Source organism: Pituophis catenifer, unplaced genomic scaffold (assembly GCF_029215685.1).
Source record: "Pituophis catenifer annectens isolate HBS135680 unplaced genomic scaffold, rPitCat1.0.hap2 SCAF_15, whole genome shotgun sequence".
Taxonomy (NCBI): Eukaryota; Metazoa; Chordata; class Lepidosauria; order Squamata; family Colubridae; genus Pituophis; species Pituophis catenifer.
In genome coordinates this window covers 10,106,492-10,126,960 of record NW_027256895.1, presented here as the reverse complement: position 1 = coordinate 10,126,960, position 20,469 = coordinate 10,106,492, and the positions used below count along the sequence as shown (strand labels likewise).

Here is a 20,469-nt window from a genome sequence, read left to right as displayed (position 1 = left end):
GAGGAAGCTATGGGGAAGCCTGACAAAATCCCTCGTTGCTCATGGCTGCCATCCAAGTTTAGTCAGCTTTCATGGCCTCAATTAAAGAGGGGAAGTTTTATCTCCATGCAGAAAAGTAGAGCAGAACCCCTTTCATTCTCTCTACTGATGATTGATTGATTGATTGATTGATTGATTGATTGATTGATTGATTTTGTCAAGCATGTATTTTGTGACAGATACAAATGTAAACATAATTATAAATACATGAAAAGGATACGAACAAAAGAAAACATTAAGAGAGGGACGATAGGCACGCTGGTGCGCTTATGCACGCCCCTGGAGAATCCCCTGTAGAAGCCACTAATATTGGAGTAGTTGAGCGATTCTGATCATTTCTGATCCAGTTTTTGTTTATGAAGAACTGTTTACTCATAGGAAAACAAGAACAAATCATTTCTGGCATCACTTTTCTTAGGAATGGAGCATTGTTTGAAAGTCTCACATGTTAGGTCTGTCCAAAAAGCCTCTAAATGAATGAATTCAGGGGCTCTTTTATCCCAAGCAATATGTAAATCAGGGCTACATTTCCCCTTTAAAGGAACTGCATGGTTTCCCTTTTTAGGCTACACCCAACAACACAAAATTTATGCACTTTCCCTATTTCTCTACCATCAGTTCCCCTCCATTCATTAGAGGGAGCGGAAATGATACTGTGGATAAACTTGGTGTGCTTACTAGCAGTCCTCAGAGGTAATTCTCTCCTCTGTATTCAGGTTTTTCCATTCTTGTATACAAGAATGTTCAAAATTTTATTTTAGGTGTCCAATCTGAGATTCACTTGATGGAGACTGGAGGGGATGTGCGAAGACCTGGAGGGTCCCTCCGTATCTTGTGCCAACCTTCCAGCTTCACCTTTAGAGGCTATAACCTTTTGTGGGTGAGACAGTCTCCTGGAAAAGGACTGAAATGGGTTGCATACATCTATAGAGATTCCAGTGGAAAGTTCTCCTCTGAGAAAGTGAAGGGATGCTTCACCATCTCCAGGGAGAATGCCAAAAGCCAGCTGTATCTGCAAATGAACAGCCTCAAACCAGAGGACACGGCAGTCTATTAGTATGCAAGTTGACTGCTCCTCCAGCTGCTTCCTGGAGAATTAAAATATTTTTTAAATCTGTTTTGAAAGATATAAAATAATGGTCCCTTGAGAATTTCATTTTCCAAGAGTTCGTAAAACTTGAACAGCTGATTAATTCAAATCCAGCTTTTGCACATGTTTCCTTCCTGCTTATCGTATTTTTCGGAGCATAAGATGCACCGGAGTATAAGACGCACCTACCTTTTTTGGTTGTTGTTTTTTTAAAAAAAGGTTTTTTAAAAATTTTTAGACAAACACACATACAAACATACAATGTATTTTCTTTGAACAGAGTCTTTGGCTGGTTCACAAATTTAAACAGTGTTTAATCATTGCAGTTAAATTTACAATTTCTATATTTCCTTTTTGCCATTTTTATTCCTCATCTATTTTTTAAAAAAAAACCAATATTACCCTTCATTCTCATCTCTAATCTTAATCAAATTCAATTTTTCCCTTCTATTCTATATTATACCCCTTCCCATTGTCATCTATTTTTATATCCATCCTCACATTGGTTAATTATTTAATATGACAATTGTTTAATACAAATTCAACATTTTTATATAAATTAGTTATAACTCTCTTTTTTGTATATTAATCAATATGAACATGAATATTCCAATTATTTCCATGCAATCCAATTTCTTACAAATCAATTAGTTGTATTTACCAATAATAATAAACCAAATAATTTCCCCCATATATTCCTCCAGACCACAACTTAACCATTTCTGCTTTCAACACAATATACAATGAATAGTATCTCAATTATTACAATTCCCTAGTTAAATAGAGCTTTTTTTCTTTTGTGTTTTAAAATCTTGAACTCTCCTCTTTTGCCCTAAATTTCCCATTGTTTGCACCTACCTTTTTTGGTGAGAAAAAAGAAAAAGAAATCTCTCTCTGCCTCATTTTGTCACATTGCAGCAAAGAGCCTGCTTTACTTTCAGTTTCATTTTTTCAGCATTGCTAGGGAAAAAAAATCTGCTCCAGCACTTTTTGCAGCAAGCAGGAAAGCCCTGCGGAAAACAGCTGAGAGCAAATCAGCTGAGAGTCGGGAGGCCGATCTAATCAACTTGTGCTAATTAACCTTTGCTGAAGCTGAAAGGGGCTGTTTTTCCTTTCTGTTTGCTTGCAAGAAGGTAACTGCTGTGAGGCACAGGCCAAAGGGTGGGGGCCAGTGGGTGGGCAGGGCTACATTCGGTGTATAAGACCCACTTAAATTTTCACCCCCTTTTGGGGCGTAAAAAGGTGCATCTTATAGTCCGAAAAATATGGTATGTACCCTTTGTCATTGCAGATTTTCACCAACGTCATTTAGAAATGGAAGTAGAAATTTTAGAAAACAAAAAGAAAAGTGAACATAGCACACCAATAATGATTGGAAGCCTTGAGAAGATAATGGTCTGAGCTGGATATAACGCCCCCTCTCCTGAGTCCCCCGGTTGAGAAGCGTCCTTCGGGAGAGGGGACAGTATAAAAATTTAATAAATAAATAAATAAATAAATAAATAAATAAATAAATAAATAAATAAATCTATTGAGAACCGTAATAACACAAGGGCTATCAATAGATTGAAACTCAATGTAATTCGCTCTAATCTTGATTGTAGGAAATATGACTTCTGCAATAGAGTAGTAAATGGCTGGAAGACTCTACCTGATCTTGTTGTTAATCTCTCTGATCCCCATACCTTTTACCTTAAACTGTCTACCGTGGATCTTTCATGTTTCTTAAGGTGTCCCTAAGTGGGCATGGATGAGCACACCAGCGTGCCTACCATCCCTATTTATTTATTTATTTATTCATTTATTTATTTATTTATCAGAATTATATGCCGCCTTTTCTCCACAATGTCTCAGGGCGGCTCACAGCAGTAAGAAACAACAAGTCCAAATTAAAATTCAAACAATAAAAGAATCTAAAATTCCCCTTAAAAACCCTCATGTGTCCATGTCTATGTCTATACAGTTACTTGTTTCCTTATACTGGGAGACAAATAAATAAATAAAATCAATCAATCCATAAAATAAATATTGTATTTAACTTTCTGAAGTTCTATTCCCAGCTCTCCCTTAAACAATTGTGTAGTTCCCTCGACAAATCACAGGGGACTTTGCTCCAGGCCTCCTATTCCAACCACAGCCATTCAGTGGAAGGAGAGACAGAAGAGAGAGACCATATGAAAACAAAATCAAAAGAATGGCATAGACGTATTTATCAGGAGTTTGGCCCAAATCAAATTTCTCTGAACTAACTGAGGCCATTTTCAGAGTTTGCCTTTAACTCTGTTATATAGCTTTCATTGCAGGATTTAAAACAGATTATGGAAGAGCATATGTTGAGGTGATTCTACACTCCTTGAACTAAATGGAGGTTTCTTTGGATAATTCAAAACTTTCTTTCCAAGATATTCACACCATAAAATACAATAATCTTTCCATAAAATATATTCTAGAGTTACTAATCAAAACAATATCCTGCGAGCAGTTTCAAAATCAGCTTTGGCTGCGTGTTCACTTTTCTTACGACATCTTTGTTGATCTCCAGGAGCTCAATCAAACTCTCCAGGCTCATGTTTCTGGAAGTGAAATTAAAGTTGTTATCTGTACTCCATCTGCTTATCACTAGAGGGCAGTCTTCTCTGTCAAATCCCACTGAACGTTATTTTCCTCAGTTTTTGAAAAATTGGGCAGTTCTCTCTGCAAACCAAAGAAGAGTTTCCTCTTTCTCTCCTTTCTTAAATGTAGTCCAAACTGAATTGGTTTTAGGGCTTTATTCCTGTTTCTCATTCTACCAGGATACCGCTTGGCCACAATGAGATTTTAGACTTGTCTCTTCAAAGATATTGAGCTGAACATAAAGATTTATGGATCAGTAGTATCCAACCTCTGTCAGAAAAGGCTCTCTGAACATTCATAACTTTTAAAGCATCATTAGGAGAGAAAGTCACACAGATTGTGTCATTAACATTAACGTGATCCTTCAAAAGGTGGTTCCCTGCTATTTGTCTTAACATATTAACAGAGTTGGAAGGGTTTGAAGGTCTGGTAGAAAACCCTATACCAGGGATGGTTAACCTTTTTGACAGCGAGTGCCCAAAGCGTGCACCCCCAAAATGAAATGTGAGTGCCCCCCGTGCATGAACCCCACGTCACCCCCCCCTTGTGTACTCCCGCACATGTGTGGCCGAGACCCAAAGGCCAGATGGCCAGTGTGAGGTACACGAGCATGTGCAGTGGAGCTGAGCTGGTGTGAGGGCTCATGTGTCCGCAGAGAGGGCACTGCTGATGCCTGTGGCATGGGTGCCATAGGTTTGCCACCAGGGCCCTATACCATTCAGACCAATGGTTGTCCAGACTCTTCTTTGAAACCTCTCCTGATGGAGCACCCACAACTTCTAGAGGCAAGTTGTTCCACTGATTAATTGTTCTCACTATCAGGAAATTTCTCCTTAGTTCCAGGTTGGGTCTCTCCATGATTAGTTTTCCATCCATGGCTCCTTTTCCTGTCTTCAAACTCTTTTACAAATTAATTAATTAGATTAGAGATTAATTAATCTCTTGAATACATATTAGTTATCCCTTATTTGTTTAAAGGATGTTCCCCGCTTCTCCTTTTTTAAATGTCCTCCTGGGAATTTAAGTCTATAGACGGAGCAGAAAACAATTTTCAACCTCATAAAGTTATTTGCATTAATTTCACATTGTTTCAGACAACAAAAGAAATCTACAGATGATAAATAGGATGTGGTGGTATTTTCCAGTACTATTTTTTTATTTAGTAATTTATTGAACTTTTGGAAGTTGTTGGATTCCTTGGTTTACCATTTTTTATATTGTGCTCACTTGAATGATTCCATGTTGATCGTGGAGCTGTAAAACCAGGTGCTCTTATCAACGCCCAAATTTAGTAATCCTTCAATACAAGTCAGTAAAGGAGATTAATATAAAAAAGGCATGTGTTTATCATAGTGCATGAAATACATTCTAATACATGAAGATTAAAAATATGAATAAAAAGAGTATTCTTCTACAGCAAGGATTATTACATTACATTAAACAGAAAATTCCTTTCAAAAGTCCTTTGAAGCACATGTACAAATGGGACAAACTGGTCATTAAAAAAGGGGGAGCTTGTCATAAAATTAAGTGAATACATGCAGTATGGAGAACATAACCTTTACACACTAAACTCTCGGTGGTATCATCAGCCAAATCGGGTTCTCTTTTATCCTGAAGTTTATGTAAATACAGGCCTAACCTTCCTCTTTATATGACATCATCTCCCACCCTCTTCAAGATGTTGGTGGAGAGCAAAATCCAATCTGCCTGGACCTTCTCCACTGAGAAAAGAAAAATGATATTTTTGTTCCACCTAGTCTCCATTTTAGCAATCATCAAAGGTAATGGTTCTTCCATACAGAGATGGAAGCTAAGAGGCTCTATCATGCTTGAGGTGAATGGACTGCAACATGTTGGATAGTTAAAATGTCCATATTAATATTATCTTTCCAGATGTCCAAATGGAGGTCCAGCTGGTGGAATCTGGAGGGGATGTGAGAAGGCCTGGGCAGTCCCTCCGTCTCTCCTGCCAAGCTTCAGGCTTCACCTTCAGCAGCTATTACATGAGCTGGGTGAGGCAGGCTCCAGGGAAAGGACTGGAGTGGGTTGCATGGATAAACAATGGTGGAGATGCGAGCTCCCAATACTATGCCATTTCAGTGAAAGGCCGTTTCACCATCTTCCGGCAAGATGCCTCCAGCATGCTTTACCTCCAAATGAACAGCTTGGAACCAGAGGACACCGCTGTGTATTACTGTGCTAGAGACACACACTGAGAGGAAGCTATGGGGAAGCCTGACAAAATCCCTCGTTGCTCATGGCTGCCATCCAAGTTTAGTCAGCTTTCATGGCCTCAATTAAAGAAGGGAAGTTTTATCTCCATGCAGAAAAGTAGAACAGAACCCTTTTCATTCTCTCTACTGGTGATCTGGAGAAACCACAAACATTGAAGTAGTTGAGTGATTCTGATCATTTATGACCCAGTTTTTGTTTGCTGAAACATATGAAGAAATGTTTATTGTTCACTCCCAGGGAAACAAGAAAAAATCATTTCTGGCATCATTTTTCTTAGGAATGGAGCATTAGTTGAAACTCACACATGTTAGGTCTGTCCAAAAAACCTGTAGGTGAATGCATTAAGGGGCTCTTTTATACCCAAGCAATATGTAAATCAGGGCTACATTTCCCCTTTAAAGGAGTTGTATGGTTTCCCTTTTCAGGCTACACCCACCAACACAAAGTTTCTGCACTTTCCCTATTTCTCTACCATCAGTTCCCCTCCTTTCATTAGAGGGAGCGGAAATAATACTGTGGGTAAACTTGGTGTCCTTACTAGCAGTCCTCAGAGGTAATTCTCTCCTCTGTATTTCGGTTTTTCCATTCTTGTATACAAGAATGTTCAAAATTTTATTTTAGGTGTCCAATCTGAGATTCAGTTGGTGGAGACTGGAAGGGATGTGAGAAGACCTGGAGAGTCCCTCCGTCTCTTCTGCAAAGCTTACAGCTTCACCTTTAGAGGCTATAACCTGTTATGGGTGAGACAGTCTCCTGGAAAAGGACTGGAATAGGTGTCATACATAAGCTCCAATTCTGTAACTATTTACTACTCTGACAAAGTGAAGGACCGCTTCACCATCTCCAGGGACAATGCCAAAAGCCAGCTGTATCTGCAAATGAACAGACTCAAACCAGAGGACACGGCAGAGTATTACTGTGCAAGTTGACTGGTCCTCCAGCTGCTTCCTGGGGAATTAATTTTTTTTTTTTAATCTTTTCTAAAAGATGAAAAATAATGGTCCCTGGAGAATTTCTTTTCCCAAGAGTTCTTAAAACTTGAACAGCTGATTAATTCAAATCCAGCTTTTGCACATGTATTTTTCCTACTTATGTACCTTTTGTCATTGCAGATTTGCACCAATGTGATTTAGAAACGGAATTAGACATTTCAGAAAAAAACGGGAAAGTGAACATAGCATCTCAATAATGGTTGGAAGTCTTTAGAATATACTGGTCTGAGCTGGATACACAGTAACTGTTATCTATTGAGAACCATAATAACACAAGACCTATCAATAGATTCAACTTCAATGTAATTCGCTCTAATCTTGATTGTAGGAAATGTAACTTCTGCAATAGAGCAGTAAATGGCTTGAACACTCTACCTGATCCTGTTGTTAGTATCCCTAATCTCCCTACCTTTTACCTTAAACTGTCTACCGTGGACCTTTCACAATTCTTAAGAGGTCCCTAAGGGAGCATGCATAAGCGCACCAGTGTGCCTACCGTCCCTGTCCTACTGTCCCCATTTATATATACTCATTCTACAGGTTTATGGCTATGTTTTAGCTGTTTATATCCTTTTATTTGTGCCAATTTTTCTCATCTGTCCCTGTCTATGTCTATACAGTTATGTGTTTCCTTGTACTTGTTGACAAATCAATCAATTAAATAAATAAATAAATAAATAAATAAATAAATAAATACATACATACATACATACATACATACATACATACATACATACATAAAATGAACATTGTTTTTAGGCAGGTTTTTAGTTTTGAAGTTCTATTCCCAGCTCTCCCTTAAACAATTGTGTAGTTCCCTCAACAAATCACAGGGGACTTTGCTCCAGGCCTCCTATCCCAACCACAGCCATTCAGTGAAAGGAGAGACAGAAGAGAGAGACCATGTGAAAACAAAATCAAAAGAATGGCATAGACGTATTTATCAGGAGTTTGGCCCAAACCAATTTCTCTGAACTAACCGAAGCCATTTTCAGAGTTTGCCTTTAACTCTGTTATATAGCTTTCATTGCAGGATTTAAAACAGATTATGGAAGAGCATATGTTGAGGTGATTTCTACACTCCTTGAATTAAATGGAGGTTTCTTTGGATAATTCAAAACTTTCTTTCCAAGATATTCACACTATAAGATACAATAATCTTTCCATAAAATATATTCTAGAGTTACTAATCAAAAAAATTTCCTGCGAGCAGTTTCAAAATCAGCTTTGGCTATGTGTTCACTTTTCTTACGACATCTTGGTCGATCTCCAGGAGCTCAATCAAGCTCCCCAGGCTCATGTTTCTGGAAGTGAAATTAAAGTTGTCATCTGTACTCCATCTGCTTATCACTAGAGGGCAGTCTTCTCTATAATATCCCACTGAACGTTATTTTCCTCAGTTTTTGAAAAATTGGGCAGTTCTCTCTGTAAACCAAAGAAGAGTTTCCTCTTTCTCTCCTTTCTTAAATGTAGACCAAACTGAATTGGTTTTAGGGCTTTGTTCCTGTTTCTCATTCTACCAGGATACTGCTTGACCACAATGAGATTTTAGACTTGTCTCTTCCAAGATATTGAGCTGAACGAAAGATTGATGGATCGGTAGTATTCAAGCTCTGTCAGAATAGGCTCTCTGAATGTTCACATCTTTTAAAGCATCATTAGAAGAGAAAGTCACGTAGATTGTGTCATGAGCTTTAACTTGACTTGTCTCTTCCAAGATATTGAGCTGAACAAAAAGATTTATGGATCAGTAGTATCCAAGCTCTGCAGGAATAGGCTCTCTGAAACGTTCATATCTTTTAAAGCATCATTAGAAGAGAAAGTCATGCAGATTGTGTCATGAACATTAACTTGATCCTTCAAAAGGTGGTTCCCTGGTATTTGTCTTAACATATTAACAGAGTTGGAAGGGTTTGAAGGTCTGGTAGAAAACATTATACCAGGGATGGTTAACCTTTTTGACAGCGAGTGCCCAAAGCGTGCACCCCCAAAATGAAACGTGAGTGCCCCCCGTGCATGCATCCCACCTCGCCCCCCTTGCGTACTCCCACACAGGTGCGGCAGAGACCCAAAGGCCAGCTGGCTAGCGTGAGGTGTGTGAGCATGTGCAGTGGAGCTGAGATGGTGTGAGGGCTCATGTGTCCGCAGAGAGGGCACCGCTGACGCCTGTGGCACGGGTGCCATAGCTTTGCCACCAGGGCCCTATACCATTTCAGACCAATGGTTGTCCAGACTCTTCTTTGAAACCTCTCCTGATGGAGCACCCACAACTTCTAGAGGCAAATTGTTCCACTGATTAATTGTTCTCACTTTCAGGAAATTTCTCCTTATGTTGGATCTCTCCATGATTAGTTTTCCATCCATGGCTCCTTTTCCTGTCTTCAAACTCTTTTACAAATTAATTAATTAGATTAGAGATTAATTAATCTCTTGAATACATATTAGTTATCCCTTATTTGTTTAAAGGATGGTCCTTTTTTAAATGTCCTCCTGGGAATTTAAGTCTATAGACGGAGCAGAAAACAATTTTCAACCTCATAAAGTTATTTGCATTAATTTCACATTGTTTCAGACAACAAAAGAAATCTACAGATGATAAATAGGATGTGGTGGTATTTTCCAGTATTATTTTTTTATTTAGTAATTTATTGAACTTTTGGAAGTTGTTGGATTCCTTGGTTTACCATTTTTTATATTGTGCTCACTTGAATGATTCCATGTTGATCGTGGAGCTGTAAAACCAGGTGCTCTTATCAACGCCCAAATTTAGTAATCCTTCAATACGAGTCAGTAAAGGAGATGAATATAAAAAAGGCATGTGTTTATCATAGTGCATGAAATACATTCTAATATATGAAGATTAAAAATATGAATAAAAAGAGTATTCCGCTACAGCAAGGATTATTACATTACATTAAACAGAAAATTCCTTTCAAAAGTCCATTGAAGCACATGTACAAATGGGACAAACTGGTCATTAAAAAAGGGGGAGCTTGTCATAAAATTAAGTGAATACATACAGTATGGAAAACATAACCTTTACACAGTAAACTCTCGGTGGTATCATCAGCCAAATCGGGTTCTCTTTTATCCTGAAGTTTATGTAAATACAGGTCTAACCTTCCTCTTTATATGACATCATCTCCCACCCTCTTCAAGATGTTGGTGGAGAGCAAAATCCAATCTGCCTGGACCTTCTCCACTGAGAAAAGAAAAATGATATTTTTTTTCCACCTAGTCTCCATTTTAGCAATCGTCAAAGGTAATGGTTCTTCCATACAGAGATGGAAGCTAAGAGGCTCTATCATGCTTGAGGTGAATGGACTGCAGCATGTTGGATAGTTAAAATGTCCATATTAATATTATCTTTCCAGATATCCAAATGGAGGTCCAGCTGGTGGAATCTGGAGGGGATGTGAGAAGGCCCGGGCAGTCCCTCCGTCTCTCCTGCCAAGCTTCAGGCTTCACCTTCAGCAGCTATGAGATGAACTGGGTGAGACAGGCTCCAGGGAAAGGACTGGAGTGGGTTGCATGGATAAACAATGGTGGAGATGCGAGCTCCCAATACTATGCCACTTCAGTGAAAGGCCGTTTCACCATCTTCCGGCAAGATGCCTCCAGCATGCTTTACTTCCAAATGAACAGCTTGGAACCAGAGGACACCGCTGTGTATTACTGTGCTAGAGACACACACTGAGAGGAAGCTATGGGGAAGCCTGACAAAATCCCTCGTTGCTCATGGCTGCCATCCAAGTTTAGTCAGCTTTCATGGCCTCAATTAAAGAAGGGAAGTTTTATCTCCATGCAGAAAAGTAGAGCAGAAACTCTTTCATTCTCTCTACTGGTGATTGATTGATTGATTGATTGATTGATTGATTGATTGATTGATTTTGTCAAGCATGTATTTTGTGACAGATACAAATGTAAACATAATTATAAATACACGAAAAGGATACCAACAAAAGAAAGCATTAGGACACGGACGATAGGCTGGTGGAGTCTGGAGGGGATGTGAGAAGACCTGGAGAGTCCCTCCGTCTCTTCTGCCAACCTTCCAGCTTCACCTTTAGAGGCTATAACCTGTTGTGGGTGAGACAGTCTCCTGGAAAAGGACTGGAATGGGTTGCATACATCTACAGAGATTCCAGTGGAAAGTTCTCCTCTGAGAAAGTGAAGGGACGCTTCCCCATCTCCAGGGAGAATGCCAAAAGCCAGCTGTATCTGCAAATGAACAGACTCAAACCAGAGGACACGGCAGTCTATTAGTATGCAAATTGACTGCTCCTCCAGCTGCTTCCTGGAGAATTAAAATATTTTTTAAATCTGTTTTGAAAGATATAAAATAATGGTCCCTTGAGAATTTCATTTTCAAAGGGGTTTTTTTATTTTTTAGACAAACACACATACAAACATACAATGTATTTTCTTTGAACAGAGTCTTTGGCTGGTTCACAAATTTAAACAGTGTTTAGTCATTGCAATTAAATTTACAATTTCTATATTTCCTTTTTGCCATATTTATTCCTCATCTATTTTTTTTAAAAAAACCAATATTACCCTTCATTCTCATCTCTAATCTTAATCAAATTCAATTTTTCCCTTCTATTCTATATTATACCCCTTCCCATTGTCATCTATTTTTATATCCATCCTCACATTGGTTAATTATTTAATATTACAATTGTTTAATACAAATTCAACATTTTTATATAAATCAATTAGTTATAACTATCTTTTTTGTATATTAATCAATATGAACATGAATATTCCAATTATTTCCATGTAATCCAATTTCTTACAAATCAATTAATTGTATTTACCAATAATAATAAACCAAATAATTTCCCCCATATATTCCTCCAAACCACAAATTAACCATTTCTGCTTTCAACACAATATACAATTAATAGTATCTCAATTATTACAATTCCCTAGTTAAATAGAGCTTTTTTTCTTTTGTGTTTTAAAATATTGAACTCTCTTCTTTTGCCCTAAATTTCCCATTGTTTGCACCTACCTTTTTTGGTGAGAAAAAAGAAAAAGAAATCTCTCTCTGCCTCATTTTGTCACAAAGCCTGCTTTACTTTCAGTTTCATTTTTTCAGCATTGCTAGGGAAAAAAAATCTGCTCCAGCACTTTTTGCAGCAAGCAGGAAAGCCCTGCGGAAAACAGCTGAGAGCAAATCAGCTGAGAGTCGGGAGGCCGATCTAATCAACTTGTGCTAATTAACCTTTGCTGAAGCTGAAAGGGGCTGTTTTTCCTTGCTGTTTGCTTGCAAGAAGGTAACTGCTGCGAGGCACAGGCCAAAGGGTGGGGGCCAGTGGGTGGGCAGGGCTACATTCGGTGTATAAGACCCACTTAAATTTTCACTTCCTTTTGGGGGGTAAAAAGGTGCGTCTTATACTCCAAAAAATACGGTATGTACCCTTTGTCATTGCAGATTTTCACCAACGTCATTTAGAAATGGAATTAGAAATTTTAGAAAACAAAAAGAAAAGTGAACATAGCACACCAATAATGGTTGGAAGTCTTGAGGAGATACTGGTCTGAGCTGGATGTAACGCCCCCTCTCCCGAGTCCTTCGGGAGAGGGGGCGGTATAAAAATTTAAAAAATAAATAAATAAATCTATTGAGAACCATACTAACACAAGGGCTATCAATAGATTCAAACTCAATGTAATTCGCTCTAATCTTGATTGTAGGAAATACGACTTCTGCAATAGAGTAGTAAATGTCTGGAACACTCTACCTGATCCTGTTGTTAGTCTCTCTGATCCCCATACCTTTTACCTTAAACTGTCTGCCGTGGACCTTTCATGTTTCTTAAGAGGTCCCTAAGGGGGCATGGATAAGCACACCAGCGTGCCTACCGTCCCTGGCCTACTGTCCCCAATTATATGTTATCATTCTACGTGTTTATGGCTATGTTTTGGCTGTTTATATCCTTTTATTTGTGCCAATGTTTGTTTGTTTGTTTGTTTGTTTGTTTGTTTATTTATTTATTTATTTATTTATTTATTTATTTATTTATTTATTTATTTATCGGACTTATATGCCGCCTTTTCTCCACAAGGACTCACAGCAATAAGCAACAACAGGTCCAAACTAAAATTCAAACAATAAAAGAATCTAAAATTCCCATTAAAACCCTCATGTGTCCATGTCTATGTCTATACAGTTACTTGTTTCCTTGTACTGGGTGACAAATAAATAAATAAATTCAATCAATCAATCAATCCATAAAATAAACATTGTATTTAGGTGGGGTTTTCATTCTGAAGTTCTATTCCCAGCTCTCCCTTAAACAATTGTGTAGTTCCCTCGACAAATCACAGGGGACTTTGCTCCAGGCCTCCTATCCCAACCACAGCCATTCAGTGAAAGGAGATACAGAAGAGAGAGACCGTATGAAAACAAAATCAAAAGAATGGCATAGACGTATTTATCAGGAGTTTGGCCCAAATCAAATTTCTCTGAACTAACCGAGGCCATTTTCAGAGTTTGCCTTTAACTCTGTTATATAGCTTTCATTGCAGGATTTAAAACAGATTATGGAAGAGCATATGTTGAGGTGATTTCTACACCCCTTGAATTAAATGGAGGTTTCTTTGGATAATTCAAAACTTTCTTTCCAAGACATTCACACCATAAGATACAATAATCTTTCCATAAATATATATTCTAGAGTTATTAATCAAAACAATTTCCTGCAAGCAGTTTCAAAATCAGCTTTTGCTGTGTGTTCACTTTTCTTACGACATCTTTGTTGATCTCCAGGAGCTCAATCAAGCTCCCCAGGCTCATGTTTCTGGAAGTGAAATTAAAGTTGTCATCTGTACTCCATCTGCTTATCACTAGAGGGCAGTCTTCTCTGTCAAATCCCACTGAACGTTATTTTCCTCAGTTTTTGAAAAATTGGGCAGTTCTCTCTGAAAACCAAAGAAGAGTTTCCTCTTTCTCTCCTTTCTTAAATATAGTCCAAACTGAATTGGTTTTAGGGCTTCGTTCCTGTTTGTCATTCTACCAGGATACCGCTTGGCCACAATGAGATTTTAGACTTGTCTCTTCAAAGATATTGAGCTGAACATAAAGATTGATGGATCGGTAGTATCCAAGCTCTGTCACAATTGGCTCTCTGAACGTTCATATCTTTTAAAGCATCATTAGAAGAGAAAGTCACGCAGATTGTGTCATGAGCTTTAACTTGATCCTTCAAAAGATGGTTTTATGTTGTCTTAACATATTAACAGAGTTGGAAAGGTTTGAAGATCTGGTAAAAAACCCTATACCAGGAATGGTTAACCTTTTTGACACCGAGTGCCCAAAGCGTGCACCCCCAAAATGAAATGTGAGTGCCCCCCGTGCATGAACCCCACGTCACCCCCCCTTGTGTACTCCCGCACATGTGTGGCCGAGACCCAAAGGCCAGATGGCCAGTGTGAGGTACACGAGCATGTGCAGTGGAGCTGAGCTGGTGTGAGGGCTCATGTGTCCGCAGAGAGGGCACTGCTGGTGCCTGTGGCATGGGTGCCATAGGTTTGCCACCACGGCCCTATACCATTCAGACCAATGGTTGTCCAGACTCTTCTTTGAAACCTCTCCTGATGGAGCACCCACAACTTCTAGAGGCAAATTGTTCCACTGATTAATTATTCTCACTATCAGGAAATTATTCCTTATGTTGGATCTCTCCATGATTAATTTTCCATCCATGGCTCCTTTTCCTGTCTTCAAACTCTTTTACAAATTAATTAATTAGATTAGAGATTAATTAATCTCTTGCATACACATTAGTTATCCCTTATTTGTTTAAAGGATGTTCCCCGCTTCTCCTTTTTAAAATGTCCTCCTGGGAATTTAAGTCTATAGATGGAGCAGAAAACAATTTTCAACCTCATAAAGTTATTTGCATTCATTTCACATTGTCTGAGACAAAAAAAGAAATCTATAGATGATAAATAGGATGTGGTGGTATTTTCCAGTATTATTTTTTTATTTAGTAATTTATTGAACTTTTGGAAGTTGTTGGATTCCTTGGTTTACCATTTTTTATATTGTGCTCACTTGAATGATTCCATGTTGATCGTGGAGCTGTAAAACCAGGTGCTCTTATCAACGCCCAAATTTAGTAATCCTTCAATACGAGTCAGTAAAGGAGATGAATATAAAAAAGGCATGTGTTTATCATAGTGCATGAAATACATTCTAATATATGAAGATTAAAAATATGAATAAAAAGAGTATTCCGCTACAGCAAGGATTATTACATTACATTAAACAGAAAATTCCTTTCAAAAGTCCATTGAAGCACATGTACAAATGGGACAAACTGGTCATTAAAAAAGGGGGAGCTTGTCATAAAATTAAGTGAATACATACAGTATGGAAAACATAACCTTTACACAGTAAACTCTCGGTGGTATCATCAGCCAAATCGGGTTCTCTTTTATCCTGAAGTTTATGTAAATACAGGTCTAACCTTCCTCTTTATATGACATCATCTCCCACCCTCTTCAAGATGTTGGTGGAGAGCAAAATCCAATCTGCCTGGACCTTCTCCACTGAGAAAAGAAAAATGATATTTTTTTTCCACCTAGTCTCCATTTTAGCAATCGTCAAAGGTAATGGTTCTTCCATACAGAGATGGAAGCTAAGAGGCTCTATCATGCTTGAGGTGAATGGACTGCAGCATGTTGGATAGTTAAAATGTCCATATTAATATTATCTTTCCAGATGTCCAAATGGAGGTCCAGCTGGTGGAATCTGGAGGGGATGTGAGAAGGCCCGGGCAGTCCCTCCGTCTCTCCTGCCAAGCTTCAGGCTTCACCTTCAGCAGCTATGAGATGGGCTGGGTGAGGCAGGCTCCAGGGAAAGGACTGGAATGGGTTGCATGGATAGATGATAGTGGAGATGCGAGCCCCCAATACTATGCCATTTCAGTGAAAGGCCGTTTCACCATCTTCCGGCAAGATGCCTCCAGCATGCTTTATCTCCAAATGAACAGCTTGGAACCAGAGGACACCGCTGTGTATTATTGTGCTAGAGACACACACTGAGAGGAAGCTATGGGGAAGCCTGACAAAATCCCTCATTGCTCATGGCTGCCATCCAAGTTTAGTCAGGTTTCATGGCCTCAATTAAAGAAGGGAAGTTTTATCTCCATGCAGAAAAGTAGAGCAGAACCCCTTTCATTTTCTCCACTGGTGATCTGGAGAAACCACAAATATTGAAGTAGTTGAGTGATTCTGATCATTTATGACCCAGTTTTTGTGTGCTGAAACATATGAAGAAATGTTTATTGTTCACTCACAGGGAACAAGAAAAAATCATTTCTGGCATCACTTTTCTTAGGAATGGAGCATTAGTTGAAACTCACACATGTTAGGTCTGTCCAAAAAACCTGTAGGTGAATGCATTAAGGGGCTCTTTTATACCCAAGCAATATGTAAATCAGGGCTCCATTTCCCTTTTAAAGGAGTTGTGTGGTTTCCCTTTTCAGGCTACACCCACGAACACAAAGTTTCTGCACTTTCCCAATTTCTCTACCATCAGTTCTCCTCCATTCCTTAGAGGGAGCAGAAATGATTCTGTTGATAAACTTGGTGTCCTTACTAGCAGTCCTCAGAGTTAATTCTATCATCCGTATTCAGGTTTTTACATTTTAATTCTTGTATACAAGAATGTTTGCTGAAATAAATTTCATTTTAGGTGTCCAATCTGAGATTCAGTTGGTGGAGACTGGAGGGGATGTGAGAAGGCCCGGGGAGTCCCTCCGTTTCTCTTGTCAAGCTTCCAGGTTCACATTCAGCAGCTATTCCATGAGCTGGGTGAGACAGTTTCCTGGAAAAGGACTGGATTGGGTGTTGTACATAACCTCCAGTTCTGGTACTATTCACTACAATGACAAAGTGAAGGGCCGCTTCACCATCTCCAGGGACAATGCCAGAAGCCAGCTGTATCTGCAAATGAACAGCCTCAAGCCAGAGGACACGGCAGTCTATTATTGTGCTAGATACACAATGAGAGGAAGTGAATCTGAAGCAGACAAGAACCTTCTCTCTCTCAGAGCAGATCTCCAAGTGGATTCCATTGCTGATGGAACTTTGAACTGAATAGCAGTTGATTGATCTACATCAACTAACCTTCTTAGTTATTTCTGGGTGAGATAGTCTCCTGGAAAAGGACTGGAATGGGTTGCATACATCTACAGAGATTCCAGTGGAAAGTTCTCCTCTGACAAAATGAAAGGCCGCTTCACCATCTAGAGGGCAATCTTCCCTGCAAAATCCCACTGAATGTTACTTTCCTCAGTTTTTCCTTGAAAAATTTGGCAGTTCTCTCTGCAAACCAAGGAAGAGTTCCTTCTATCTCTCCTTTCTTAAATGTAGTCCAAACTGACCTCGGTTTGAGGGCTTTATTCCTGTTTCTCATTCTATCAGAATTCCGCTTGGCCACAATGTGATTTTAGACTTGTCTCTTCCAAGATATTGAGCTGAACAAAAAGATTTATGGATCAGTAGTATCCAAGCTCTGCAGGAATAGGCTCTCTGAACGTTCGTATCTTTTAAAGCATCATTAGAAGAGAAAGTCACGCAGATTGTGTCATGAGCTTTAACGTGATCCTTCAAAAGGTGGTTCCCTGGTATTTGTCTTAACATATTAACAGAGTTGGAAGGGTTTGATGGTCTGGTAGAAAACCCTATACCAGGGATGGTTAACCTTTTTGACACTGAGTGTCCAAAGTGTGCAGCCCCAAAATGAAATGTGAGTGCCCCCCATGCATGAACCCCACCTCGCCCCCCCCTTGCGTACTCCCGCACATGCGTGGCAGAGACCCAAAAGCCAGATGGCCAGCATGAGGTGTGTGAGCATGTGCAGTGGAGCTGAGCTGGGGCGATGGCTCGCGCGCCCACAGAGAGGGCACTACTGACGCCTGTGGCACGGGTGCCATAGCTTTGCCACCATGGCCCTATACCATTCCAGACCAATGGTTGTCCAGACTCTTCTTTGAAACCTCTCCTGATGGAGCACCCACAACTTCTAGAGGCAAATTGTTCCACTGATTAATTATTCTCACTATCAGGAAATTTCTCCTTATGTTGGATCTCTCCATGATTAGTTTCCATCCATGGCTCCTTTTCCTGTCTTCGAACTCTTTTACAGAGATTAAATAATCTCTTGCATACACATTAGTTATCCCTTATTCGTTTTAAAGGATGTTCCCCTCTTCCCCTTTTTTAAATGTCCTCCTGGGAATTTAAGTCTATAGACGGAGCAGAAAACAATTTTCAACCTCATAAAGTTATTTGCATTAATTTCACATTGTTTGAAACAACAAAAGAAATCTACAGATGATAAATAGGATGTGATGGTATTTTCCAGTATTATTTTTTTATTTAGTAATTTATTGAACTTTTGGAAGTCGTTGGATTCCTTGGTTTACCATTTTTTATATTGTGCTCACTTGAATGATTCCATGTTGATCGTGGAGCTGTAAAACCAGGTGCTCTTATCAACGCCCAAATTTAGTAATCCTTCAATACAAGTCAGTAAAAGGAGATTAATATAAAAAAGGCATGTGTTTATCATAGTGCATGAAATACATTCTAATACATGAAGATTAAAAATATGAATAAAAAGAGTATTCTGTTACAGCAAGGAACATTACATTACATTGAACAGAAAATTCCTTTCAAAAGTCCATTGAAGCACATGTAGACATGGGACAAACTGGTCATTAAAAAAGGGGGAGCTTGTCATAAAATTAAGTGAATACATGCAGTATGGAGAACATAACCTTTACACACTAAACTCTCGGTGGTATCATCAGCCAAATCGGCTTCTCTTTTATCCTGAAGTTTATGTAAATACAGGCCTAACCTTCCTCTTTATATGACATCATCTCCCACCCTCTTCAAGATGTTGGTGGAGAGCAAAATCCAATCTGCCTGGAACTTCTCCACTGAGAAAAGAAAAATGATATTTTTGCTCCACTTAGTCTCCATTTTAGCAGTCATCAAAGGTAATGGTCCTTTCCATACAGAGATGGAAGCTAAGAGGCTCCGTCATGCTTGAGGTGAATGGACTGCAGATGTTTGATAGTTAAAATGTCCATATCAATATTTCCTTTCCAGGTGTCCAAATGGAGGTCCAGCTGGTGGAATCTGGAGGGGATGTGAGAAGGCCTGGGCAGTCCCTCCGTCTCTCCTGCCAAGCTTCAGGCTTCACCTTCAGCAGCTATGAGATGGGCTGGGTGAGGCAGGCTCCAGGGAAAGGACTGGAGTGGGTTGCATGGATAGACGATAGTGGAGATGCGAGCTCCCAATACTATGCCATTTCAGTGAAAGGCCGTTTCACCATCTTCCGGCAAGATGCCTCCAGTATGCTTTACCTCCAAATGAACAGCTTGGAACCAGAGGACACCGCTGTGTATTACTGTGCTAGAGAAACACATTGAGAGGAAGCTATGGGGAAGCCTGACAAAATCCCTCGTTGCTCATGGCTGCCATCCAAGTTTAGTCAGCTTTCATGGCCTCAATTAAAGAGGGGAAGTTTTATCTCCATGCAGAAAAGTAGAGCAGAACCCCTTTCCTTCTCTCTACTGATGATTGATTGATTGATTGATTGATTGATTGATTGATTGATTTTGTCAAGCATGTATTTTGTGACAGATACAAATGTAAACATAATTATAAATACATGAAAAGGATACGAACAAAAGAAAACATTAAGAGAGGGACGATAGGCACGCTGGTGCGCTTATGCACGCCCCTGGAGAATTCCCTGGAGAAGCCACTAATATTGAAGTAGTTGAGCGATTCTGATAATTTCTGACCCAGTTTTTGTTTATGAAGAACTGTTTACTCATAGGAAAACAAGAACAAATCATTTCTGGCATCACTTTTCTTAGGAATGGAGCATTGTTTGAAAGTCTCACATGCTAGGTCTGTCCAAAAAGCCTCTAAATGAATGAATTCAGGGGCTCTTTTATCCCAAGCAATATGTAAATCAGGGCTACATTTCCCCTTTAAAGGAACTGCATGGTTTCCCTTTTTAGGCAACATCCACCAACACAAAGTTTCTGCACTTTCCCTATTTCTCTACCATCAGTTCCCCTCCATTCATTAGAGGGAGCGGAAATGATACTGTGGATAAACTTGGTGTCCTTACTAGCAGTCCTCAGAGGTAATTCTCTCCTCTGTATTCAGGTTTTTCCATTCTTGTATACAAGAATGTTCAAAACTTTATTTTAGGTGTCCAATCTGAGATTCAGTTGGTGGAGACTGTAGGGGATGTGAGAAGACCTGGAGAGTCCCTCTGGCTCTCTTGCCATGCCTCTGGATTCACATTCAGCAGCTATGCCATGAGCTGGGTGAGGCAGTCTCCTGCAAAAGGACTGGAATGGGTGTCATACATAAACTCCAGTTCTGGTACTATTCACTACAATGACAAAATGAAAGGCCGCTTAACCATCTAGAGGGCAGTCTTCTCTGCAT

General features: G+C 39.3%; 2 gene segments (V, D, J or C); both read left to right on the top strand.

Moving 5' to 3' along the window:
- The first annotated feature begins 5,646 nt into the window (after positions 1-5,646).
- On the top strand, positions 5,647-5,961 carry LOC139324343 (immunoglobulin heavy variable 3-7-like). The segment is given in 1 exon segment: positions 5,647-5,961. A coding segment is annotated over 1 exon segment (315 nt).
- Positions 5,962-10,354: 4,393 nt separating this feature from the next.
- On the top strand, positions 10,355-10,669 carry LOC139324342 (immunoglobulin heavy variable 3-48-like). The segment is given in 1 exon segment: positions 10,355-10,669. A coding segment is annotated over 1 exon segment (315 nt).
- Positions 10,670-20,469: the final 9,800 nt, after the last annotated feature.